The sequence below is a fragment of the Scardinius erythrophthalmus genome (assembly GCF_964197995.2).
Source record: "Scardinius erythrophthalmus genome assembly, chromosome: 3".
Lineage (NCBI taxonomy): Eukaryota > Metazoa > Chordata > Actinopteri > Cypriniformes > Leuciscidae > Scardinius > Scardinius erythrophthalmus.
Genome location: NC_138223.1, coordinates 53,918,397 through 53,930,616, shown reverse-complemented (window position 1 = coordinate 53,930,616; position 12,220 = coordinate 53,918,397). Strand labels below are relative to the sequence as shown.

Sequence of the window (12,220 nt, the reverse complement as noted above, 5' to 3'; positions counted from 1 at the left end):
GCACGCTTCCTCAACCGAAAATGCCTGCAGGTTCCCTACCCTCTTGATGGAGGCCAATGCAACCAGGAGCGCTGTCTTAATTGACAGAAACCTAAGCTCTACTGATTGCAGAGGCTCAAAGGGAGCACTCTGCAGGGCAGTTAAAACCACTGAGAGGTCCCAAGAGGGAACGAGGGGAGGACGAGGAGGATTCAGTCTCCTCGCTCCCCTCAGGAACCTGATGATCAGGTCGTGCTTTCCCAGAGACTTACCATCAACTGCGTCATGATATGCGGCAATAGCGGCAACATACACTTTCAGGGTGGAAGGAGACAGCCTTCGCTCCAACCCTTCTTGCAGGAAGGAAAGCACGACACTGATCGGGCATTTCGAGGGTTCTTGATGTTTAGAAGAACACCAGTTGACGAAGAGGTTCCACTTCAACGCATAGGCATGTCTTGTGGACGATGCTCTAGCGGAAGTGATGGTTGTAGCGACAATGACAATGACATCCGGTCAGCTGCTGTTCAAATTAGTGAATCCTGATCTTGCAAACACATCCTTCGTTGTCTAAGAAGACAACGAGTCTGTTCATGGCGCCCCTAAGTCTGCTTGGACTGTCAAAATTGCATCTTTGTGGCTCCACAGGGAGACATTTGAGTCACACATTACCCTTAAACAGAAGGAACCCTGTTGTTTAAAATCCCCCCTCTCTGTAAAAACCACATGCCTTTGAATCACGTGACCAGCCTCAAAGACATTCCACTCCACACACAAACACTTGTGGACTTTGAAACGGACATTTCCACACATGTGATCCAATAGCAATGTTTTTAATATGTATTTTTATGCGTGTATAATTGGCCAGATAATGTCTGAGGTATCTATGCAACGTTATTATGATAATCAAAATCACTATGCTAGTGATTATGAGGAAATTATGTAACCCTGTATTTCTTTCATGCAAAAACGTCATTCGAGGTGTCAATGTAATGGGAAAAACATGTCGGAGTCGAATCTTGACTGCAAAGTACAATATTATGAATTTATTCCAGGAAATACCATATTTCTAAATATGAATGTTATTTTCGATCTCTCACATGACAGTCAAAGTAGGCGTTTCTTCACAAACAAAGAAACCTCTTCCCGCTTCAGATCAGAAGATCCGATTCGCTGTTGCCACGAAAAAGGGGGCGTGGGACACTGCTCACGGGACACTGATAAAAGTCCAAACTTTCAGTTTTGCTCTCTCTCTCTCTCAACTCTTGCTCTCTCGCTCTGACCTTCCTCTCCTCCACGCGCAGTGCTTCTCCTCCCAATGGAACCAGCTGGACAGGCCTTGGCCTCTCTCTCTGGGACGCATGCCTTGCGTCATGTAGAAGCTGCCGTTCGTTGCAACTAAGTTCATACTCGCCTTTCCCCTCCACAAGGGAAATGATCTGAACTTTCTCGGTAACGTTAAATTCAAGTGAGCCTTTACATCGTCTTGCGAAACGACACCTGAAGACGAAGCTAGACGCAAACCAGCCGGACACGCGGACACGCGCACACGCACACGCGCGTCCCTTTTCCAGCATCACACTGAAAGAGTACAACATCGTGCAAGTATTTTGATCTCTCTAAAGCTGATTACAGGTGTCTAGCTCTTGGGTCTGTGAATTAAGTTACCCTCTTTTCTCCTCTCTCTATATTCTTTCTTTCATTTCATTCACCCTGATCACGCTATGTTTTATGTTCTTGTTTGGTTAAATGTTTGTTTTATTGTTTGCATTTTTACGTACGTTTATATTTGTAGCTCATATAATCTCTAGTTTTACATTTATTAAAATCCATTTATACTTTAACTGTCTCTGTGTTTGAAACCCCACCTTATAACGTCAATGAAATCAAAGATCTAATTAAGCTACAAGCTCGATATTATAGACTACCTTGAGTAGTTTTTAATTCATAAACTCAGAAAGTTTGATGTTCGTGGCCAGAAGATAAACTTTCTTGGAGTTTGAAAACAGGGATACTCCTTCTTAACTGTGATAGTCTTACATTTATTCGCTGGACGGATGACTGATGACGAGACCAGTTACAGAACGAGGTATTTCCGAAAATTGATAAAGCAAATGTATATGCAATTTATGAATTATGACCATGAGTTATGATTGTTAATATTTCCAAAATTCCCTATATTCTTGAGCTAATTCGCATTGACCCAGAGTCGTTTACGTTACATGGTAGCCACCACCGCTGGTGGTAGGGTACTCAAACCTGCCTCGACCTGTCTAGGAGCCACACGTGGAGGTTCCAAAGATCGGGACGAGGGTGCCAAAGGGTGCCCCGTCCCTGAGAAAGCAGGTCCTTCCTCAGGGGAATTGGCCAGGGAGGTGCTGTCGCGAGGAGTACTAGTTCTGAGAACCAGGTCCAGTTGTGCCAATACGGGGCAACCAAAATGACCTGCCCCTCGTCCTCCCTGATCTTGCGCAAAGTCTGCGCAAGGAGGCTCACTGGGGGAAACACATACTTGCGTAGGCCCCGCGGCCAGCTGTGCGCCAGTGCATCTGTGCCGAGCGTGCCCTCGGTCAGGGAATAATACAGGTCGCAGTGGGACGAGTCGTGGGAGGCAAACAGATCTACCTGTGCGTCCCCGAACTGATCCCAAATCGGCTGGACCATCTGGGGATGGAGTCTCCATTCTCCAGCGAGAGGCCGAAGCCGAGACAGCTCGTCGGCCGCCTGGTTCAGGTCTCCCGGGATATAAATGGCTCAAAGCGACCTCAGATGCTTCTGACTCCATATGAGGAGGTGGCGAGCGAGTTGCGACATACGGTGGGAGTGTAGAACACCTTGATGGTTGATGTACGCTACTGTCGCGGTATTGTCTGATCGGACTAGTACGTGCTGACCCCTGAGCAGCGCACGGAAGCGGTAGAGGGGGACGATAGTGGCGGGACCCGTGGGCGGCGCGCACTATGGTCCGAGAACTCTGTGTGCTCAGGATTGGGGGAATCAGTTCTTTATTTAACGACATTAGGGTACTGCTCGTCGTTGGACGAGCAGCGGAGAGTGGAGAACAAAAGATTCTCCCCCGGCCCTCCACCGGGGGAAGGAGTGGCCCTGCTACCATCTCCTGTAAAAAACTGACTGCCAATCCTGAGCAGCCCGTCTCAGGGCTGCGCCGCTTAGCCTGGCGTTTAGCGGGGCGCGGGGCCGGAGAGGGATGTGGCGCCTTCCTGCGGCTTCCTCCACGACGCGGCGCGGGTGGAGGTTGCTGCTGGGGCCGTGCGGGAGGGGCGGGAGCCGCAGGAGGGTGCCCTCGGCGGCGAGCAGGCTGAGGATTCTGTGCCGACGGCTGGGTGGAGGCAGCAGCGGGCCGTCGGGGCAGAATGTGCTTTATCGCCTCAGTCTGCTTCTGAGCGGTCGAAAACTGTTGGGCAAAGTCCTCGACCACACCGCCGAAGAGGCCGGCCTGGGATAATGGGGTGTCGAGCAGACGAGTCCGCTCGGCCTCCCGCATATCAGCCAGGTTCAGCCACAGGTGTCTCTCCTGGACCACAGCTGTGGACATCACCTGACCCAGGGAGCGTGCGGTCACCTTCGTCGCTCGGAGAGCAAGGTCGGTGGCGGCACGCAGCTCATCAAAGAACCCTGGGTCAGCCCTGCCCTCGTGCATGTCCCTGAGCATCTGGGCCTGATAGACCTGCAAGATGGCCATGGCACGCAGAGAGGCAGCTGCCTGTCCCGCCGCTCTGTAAGACTTCGCCACCAGGGTAGATGAAAATCTTCAGGCTTTGGACGGGTGCTTAGGGTCGCCCCGAGAGGAAGCACATGACGGACACAGCTGCATCGCGACAGAACGCTCCACCGGGGGAACCCCAGTGTACCCACAAGCAGCAGCTCTATCGAGGGGAGGGAAGGCGGAGAAGGTCGACGAACGATCGCGGGAAGACAATGGTGTCTTCCAGGACCGCGTGACCTCCTCATGCACATCCGGGAAGAAAGGTATTGGGGTTGGACGCCGACGGGGATCGGGGATCGGACCAGCGGACCAGCTTCCGTAGAGGGACCAGCGGTCTCAGTCTGGACACTCGCGGGTACCAGCACTGGAGAGGGGCGTGTGGACCGTGGACGAGTCGGCAGTTTGTTCCACACCGTTACCCTCAGGTCACCCCGGCCACCAGCCGAAGTACAGCCTCCCGGGGTGACCGTAGATCGGGGTGTGGGTGGGGGGACGCTCGCTCGAGTGAGCTCGTTGCGTCTCGACCGAAGCGCGGAGATAGTCATGTTCCCACAGTGAGAACATGAATCATCCACAAACGCGGCTTTAGCGTGATCAATGCCCAAACACACAAAGCAGCGATTGTGCCCATCAGAATTAGACACAATGCGACCGCAACCAGAAGTGCACGGGCGAGGCATCTTTAAAAAGACGTGCCGCGTGCAAGCTCTTTTGTGAGAGGAAAAACTCTGCGGATGTTGAAGTGGCCAGGGAGAAACACACTATCTGTCAGATCACTGATCAGATCAGCAGGGTAATGTGCACTCGCTGGAATCGCCGTCACACCAACACCGGAGAGTTCGCTCGTCTCGAAGATGAAGAGATAAAGAGTAACTCAGGATTCAGGCTTCTATGTGGAGAGAAGAATAGCTCTCAGCTCCGAAGCGAAAACATATCTGCATGTTGCCGGCGTACCTACGCTATGCAAATTCCGCAGACCCATGGCATTTCATTGCCATTGGCTCGTTTTATATACTCGAAGGTGATAGGCTTTCTAAGCGAAACCCCATTCGTCGTCATCCGACGTAACTCGGAGTGACCACGAAAGGGAACACAAGTATCAAGTGCGAAACGCAAGTAACTTTGTGGGCGGGTCTCGGGTGCTGTTGCTATTATACCGACGGGATAAATGACTCTTGCGCCCGATGCAAATCTAAAATGGGTTGGTCTGAAGTAGCTTCATTATTCATAGGTGTGGTTTGGGCATAACGTGAAATAAACTGTAACGATACTGACAGTCCATCCGGCCAGATGTTCTGAATTGGCGACTCCTGATTTGTAAAATACAGCTCGTTTCCCCATTTGAGTAAACAAAGAGCATTCGGTGTACGATCCCCTTGGGGCATGTTGACCAGCGGGGGCGCCGCTCGGGCTAGGGCCTCCCTGGCACATGACACATTTATAACAAGCCGAGCGTTGAGCAAAAGGGTCGACCTAGTCCCTTGATTAAAATCTCGCCAACTCACGGGACTCACATCCTGACCCCCCCCGAACGGGTGGGGGAAAGGACAAGAGTTCACAAAAGCAGCCTGAATTCTGAATGACACACACACACACACATACATACACACACACACACACACACACACAAACATCCTTTGTGTTTAACTTAATATCCTTTCAATGTATGTAACTCAGACTTGTATCTGAACTTCCTGTATGTATGTGTGATTAATGTTGTTTTGATCATATAGTTATGATCTTCGAGTGTTTGGCTCTTACATGTATTTTTGAAGAATGTTCTCCCAGTAGAATCGCATCCCGTAACCCGATCTCATTGACCATTGGTCATAAAATTTGACCACCAAGCTCATCCAGCCCTATGCAAGAGAGACAACGGGGGGCGCAACATTCCAACGCGACATTCTAACACACACACACACGCACATTGCCATATTTGGACTTCCACTAGTAAAATTTCATTTTACCAACTATTACAACTGTATAAAGAGGGTTCCGGGTGATTTGCATGTTCACCAGTGTGATATTAGAATAGTTGTGTTTTTGGATTACAGTAAGGTCATTTTAAAGTGCCTTTGTTCAACCAAAATAATGTATCTCTATGTTGCTATCTTTGTCAATATTCGTCCTTAGTATTGTTTTAATCCCCTTTGCACGACGAAGGAGATTTTTGATAAGAGATTGTGATAAACGTTATGGTTCCATGCGTTTTAATTCCCCGAGCATAATATCATATTTTGCCCCCTCGTGATTCCACACGAGGGTCGGGCAGCATTAACACACCAAGACAATCTTCCTGCTGCTGATTCGTCCTTCACGAAAAAAGGAGGCGTACACGGGACACTGATAAAAAGTCCAAACCTTCAATTCTCTATCTCTTCTCCCTCCTCCAAAAACTTTGGAAACCCACGTCCGGACCGGCTTCGGCCTGCTTCTCTTCTCTTCTCTTCTCTTTTATTTCTTTGTATGTTTTTCTATAGTCTAGTTTCGTTTTCCGATTCGCCTCTGTTCAGTCACGAGCTGAATGAACTTAGCCTGAATCATTCCTGGCAACTTCACCTCAAAGAAAGAGACTCTTTGAATTTCCCGGGGCCGCGCTCGCCCGAAAGACACAGCACGCGCACGCCGCGCTCGGACGACTCACGCTGCTTTTAAAGACACCCGCAGGACCCTGCCTTCCTTCCTCACACAAAGAGAACCATATGCAATGCAAGTATCGATTATTGAATTGAACTTTTAAGGTGATTCCTTTGTGGTCTTTCAAGGGTTACTGTCTGTGATTTTTGCCATAGCCTACTGCGATCTCTGATCGCAGATTTTTGCTTTCACTTCCGATCTCATCTCTCATCCCTCTCTCTCTCTCATCCTCTCTCTCATCCTTTTCTGTCATTCATATCTTTCTCTAATTTTGATCATTTTATTCTCTCTCTCACTGTTATTCGTTATCTTGTATTGTTTAATTGTATTTTATGTACATAGACATATAATCCGTGTGTATTGTGTAGTTTGATGTATTCCTTAGTTTCGATGTATTAGTCCAATTATTAAATTCCATATGTCCTTGATTGACTCTGTTTTAATTGCCCATGTTCCAAAGTCACTGAAATGTTCGATCTTAGCTATATGCTTTATCTTGATACGATTTAAGTAACCTAATCTTACAAACCCAGAGAGTTGTTTTCTTTCAAGGCCTGGAAGGGATACTCTTTCTTGTGTTTGTAAGAAGGATAATTTTCCTTGAGAGTTAAGTTAATCTTACGTTTAATGTTTGCGGGACAAACAGATTGTTTGATAGCTAAATTAATTCCAGTAAAGTTATCCCATAACTTCGAGCTGACATAAGACTTTTGATGTATTAATGACGAACCATAACCCGTTATGGTAATCATTCATATATCAATCTAGTTCAGCTGCGATAAATTAATATAACTGTAATATGCAAAATATTAATCATATTCATGATTATTAAAATTCCCTATAGATCATTTGAGCTAATATTAATATTAATGTACAACCCATTGTTGCTACAAAACCAATCAGAGCATCATCTCACATTCCCTTTACGAGCAGACCCGCTTGTTCCATGGCGGATTTGCCAGGCGCACGCCAGGAACGTTTTCATCAGGGCCGTAAAACACAGAGAAGTGAAGCTGGTGGTTAAACAGGCGAATGATAATTTGGGTTAATGTGTAAGCTAGATTTATGCGCAACGCATGTTTTTCCTGGTCAGTGGCGGAATTGTTTTCTAAACCTGCAAAATAGCATCAGGGAATGTTTGCGCCGGAACACGCCTCCTCTTTGCGCTGAACCGCCCCCGGGAGCGCAAGTGCATTTGCTAGTTTACCGACGTGCGTCTGTGGAGGGAAAAGTCCGCTGTGCGCGGGTGCAAAATAGGAATGATACATGCGTCGGTGTACAAAGTCAATTGCGCTGGGTGCAAGATAGAGCCCCTCATGTTTCAAGTTTCATTCAATTATATGCTTAATTTATAAATGCATCACATAGATCTTGGATGGTTATAATCAGGGTCAGAAATTAATCAGGGCTTGAACTAGGTCAAAAAATCCTCTGTTTTTATCTGGCATCTAATAATTATCTAGGCTATGCATATTTAGTTATGTGTTTAAACACCATCACTGTAAACAAGATATGTTCTAAGAATATTTTCCATTAATTTGTAAAAATGTAATTTCTGAAAGTTCTCTGAAAGATCAAAACGTACAGTTTTTTAAATGTTTTGAAAAAGGTTGAGGGGAACATTCCATTTGATCATTTTGCAGTTGGTATTAATCATAGTGTTTTAATCATAGTAGTCATAGTAATCATAGTTTATCAGATAAACCCCTCTCGTACCCACACACTGTCCGGTTGATGCTGTGAAATTGTGTGGATCTGATTTAAATCCTTTATCACAGGTGCAGTAGTAACTTCCATGTGTATTGAAACACTGAGCGTTTTCTCCACACGGACTCCGCGTCTCACACTCATCTTCATCTGTAAGAGAGGCAGGAATCAAAATCGAAACGTTACAAAGTTTAATAACTACGGTTACACAAATTCCCTCTTTTGAGTGACATACAGAGCATTAACTGTGTATTATGCACATTATGAAAAAGACATTGTATTAAAACACACAAGGTTCTCATTACCGACACAGGTCTTATTTTTTAATGTTTTGAATCCATCGCCACATATACTGCAGTCAGATTCACCCATGTTCACTCTGAAGGAATCACTCACAATGGCTGTGCACTTGTAATGACACATCAAGGATGTTAAGAGGCTAAAAGCAAGTTTAAAACTTGCCCCATTGAAGTCAACAGGGTGCAAATTTTAAAAAGAGGATAACACGGTGTAGGCAACACCGATTTGTCGTTGTTCTCTGTATTGACAGCACTCCAAATTTACAAAAAAATTAGCTCAATGTTAAAATTGACCGGAGTTCTCCTTTAATATGATTGTAAGCTCGCACTCGATCAGCCCAAAATCCGGCATCCGACCAGCGCGGAAGGTCTCTACGTGTTACTGTCTTTTCTCATGGCAAAGTATTATTGATTAAATGAAATACATTTGGAAATATATTCTCGCATTATTTCATCTGACTCCATAAATGAAAAGGTTTTAATGATATCTGTGGATCATTAAATGTGAGCAAATGTTTGACTATTCTTTTTAACTCTTTAATGAAAATAATGTCAAAGTCAGTTAGAATAATCAAATATAACAATTTATTATGTCAGGTAAATGTATCATGCCAATTTCATTATCAATTCAAAGATAATCGATACAAAACATCAAATGCTCTGGAATAAAGAGAAGAGATGCGAACCCGACATTATACATGAAGCTGAGAATCTCACTGTCAGCCTCTCAGGCTAATCTGAGATACAGAAAGGCCACGATCTTCTCGTTGTATTTCAGTATATAGACAGAACTTCTTTCAAATGGAAACATCTGCTAACAATGGTAATTTACATTCAGTGTTGACACCTTTTGGGGGGTAGGAGACCATTTGTCTAGAGACCACCTTCCTTTGTGTGCCAGCTATCTCTAAACTCTTAAAAACCTTATTACCTTTTGTTTTACTTATTTGGAAATGAGACCTTTGTACCAGTCGCACTATTGGCAGGAAAAAAATATATAAATCATTGATTCTACTTTGTTATATTTAAAAATTTTCTTTCTATAAAAGCCTACTGATATATTCGCATGAAAAAGTGAGGGTACACTTGAGATCATCACTGTTTTAGGCTATATAATTACTAAAAAAATGACCATGGGAAAATTCAGACATTTAAAAAATTCAGTCATTTAAAATGATACCAAACATGTATAATACTCGATGATAATTATCGTCATCAAACCATATGTATTTTTGGGTAATTTTCATGTGGTCTCAGCATGAAATTTCTGAAACTGAAGTTCTTTGGTTTGATTAACAGTAAATGGAAAGTAATACGAGTGAGGCCGCTCACCTTCACATGATGAGTCTAGTCTTGCATCACGATCAAATCCTTCAGGACACGTGCAGTTATAAGAGCCAATGGTGTTCACACACACCAGACCATCTGTGCATTCAGAGGTCTTCTCAAGACACTCATTGATATCTGTTGGGGAAACAGTTGGTATTAATCATAGTGTTTTAATCATAGTAGTCATAGTAATCATAGTTCATCAGATAAACCCCTCTCGTACCCACACACTGTCCGGTTGATGCTGTGAAATTGGGTGGATCTGATTTAAATCCTTTATCACAGGTGCAGTAGTAACTTCCATGTGTATTGAAACACTGAGCGTTTTCGCCACACGGACTCCGCGTCTCACACTCATCTTCATCTGTAAGAGAGGCAGGAATCAAAATCGAAACGTTGTTACAAAGTTTAATAACTACGGTTACACAAATTCCCTCTTTTGAGTGACATACAGAGCATTAACTGTGTATTATGCACATTATGAAAAAGACATTGTATTAAAACACACAAGGTTCTCATTACCGACACAGGTCCTATTTTTTAATGTTTTGAATCCATCGCCACATATACTGCAGTCAGATTCACCCGTGTTCACTCTGAAGGAATCACTCACAATGGCTGTGCACTTGTAATGACACATCAAGGATGTTAAGAGGCTAAAAGCAGGTTTAAAACTTGCCCCATTGAAGTCAACAGGGTGCAAATTTTAAAAAGAGGATAACACGATGTAGTCAACACTGATTTGTTGTTGGTCTCTGTATTGACAGCACTCCAAATTTACAAAAAAAATGAGCTCAATGTTAAAATTGACCGGAGTTCTCCTTTAATATGATAGTAAACTCGCACTCGATAAGCCCAAAGTCCGGCATCCGACCAGCGCGGAAGGTCTCTTCTTTTCTCGTGGCAAAGTATTATTGATTAAATGAAATACATTTGGAAATGTATTCTTGCATTATTTCATCTGACTCCATAAATTAAAAGGTTTTAATGATATCTGTGGATCATTAATTGTGAGCGAATGTTTGACTATTCTTTTTAACTCTTTAATGAAAATAATGTCAAAGTCAGTTAGAATAATCAAATATAACAATTTATTATGTCAGGTAAATGTATCATGCCAATTTCATTATTCAAAGATAATCGATACAAAACATCAAATGCTCTGGAATAAAGAGAAGAGATGCAAACCCGACATTATGAAGCTGAGAATCTCACTGTCAGCCTCTCAGGCTAATCTGAGATACAGAAAGGCCACGATCTTCACGCTGTATTTCAGTATATAGACAGAACTTCTTTCACATTGAAACATCTGCTAACAATGGGAATTTACATTCAGTGTTGACACCTTTTGGGGGGTAGGAGTCCATTTGTCTAGAGACCACCTTCCTTTGTGTGCCAGTTATCTCTAAACTCTTAAAAACTTTATTAACTTTTGTTTTACTTATTTGGAAATGAGACCTTTGTACCAGTCGCACTAATGGCAGGAAAAACTTTGTTATATTTAAAAATTGTATTTCTATAAAAGCCTACTGATATATACGCATGAAAAAGTGAGACACATGCTCTTGAGACACATGCTCAGAGAGGCTTACAGTGGAAATACACATGTGGGGGTCGCCCAGAGGGGGAACCATGCACATGGAGGCACCTAGCCAAGCGCGAAAGCTGCCAGTGGCATAACTCTGGCATTGACGTCGTCAGTGCTTGAGGAGACTCAGGGCTTATTAGGCTCACCTGAAGAGAATATCGCACGTATCCCGTCCGTGGAGAAGAATGGCGAGCAAGCGAAGACACCTGAGCAGAATCTAGTACCGGCTAGTTGAAGCGAGTACATGAGAAGAAACTGGCTCCACTCGGAGATTATAGAATCTCGCGAATGTGTTAGGTGTCGCCCAGCCTGCAGCTCTGCAGATGTCTGTTAGCGAGGCGCCATGCGCTAGAGCCCAAGAGGATGCCACACTCCGGGTGGAGTGGGCCGTCACACCAAGGGGGCACGGTCGACCTTGCTGCTGGTATGCCAAAGCAATGGCGTCCACTATCCAGTGGGACAACCATTGCTTGGAGAGAGCCTTTCCCTTCAGCTTCCCACCATAACAGACAAAGAGCTGGTCTGAGGTCCTGAAACACTGCGTTCTGTCTACGTAAGCACGGAGGGCGCGCACTGGACAGAGCAGTGCCAAGGCTGGGTCTGCCTCCTCCAAGGGCAGCGCTTGCAGGTTCACTACCTGGTCTCGAAAGGGTGTGGTAGGAACCTTGGGCACATATCCAGGCCGGGGTCTCAGGATCACGTGAGAGTTAGCCGGCCCGAATTCCAGGCACGCTTCCTCAACCGAAAATGCCTGCAGGTCCCCTACCCTCTTGATGGAGGCCAATGCAACCAGGAGCGCTGTCTTAATTGACAGAAACCTAAGCTCTACTGATTGCAGAGGCTCAAAGGGAGCCCTCTGCAGGGCAGTTAAAACCACTGAGAGGTCCCAAGAGGGTACGAGGGGAGGTCGAGGAGGATTCAGTCTCCTCGCTCCCCTCAGGAACCTGATGATCA

At 45.1% G+C, this 12,220-nt stretch overlaps 1 protein-coding gene across 1 annotated transcript in view; it reads right to left on the bottom strand.

The window, feature by feature from the left end:
• Positions 1-12,220, bottom strand: part of LOC308687459 (uncharacterized protein) — a 97,707-nt gene that overhangs the window by 51,764 nt on the left and 33,723 nt on the right. Inside the window, exons 3-5 of the mRNA XM_081360024.1 lie at positions 9,902-10,042; positions 9,682-9,813; positions 8,060-8,200 (exon numbers count right to left, since the gene is read on the bottom strand). Of these exons, the coding sequence (XP_081216150.1) occupies positions 8,060-8,200; positions 9,682-9,813; positions 9,902-10,042 (414 nt within the window). The remainder of the gene's footprint in view (positions 1-8,059; positions 8,201-9,681; positions 9,814-9,901; positions 10,043-12,220) is intronic.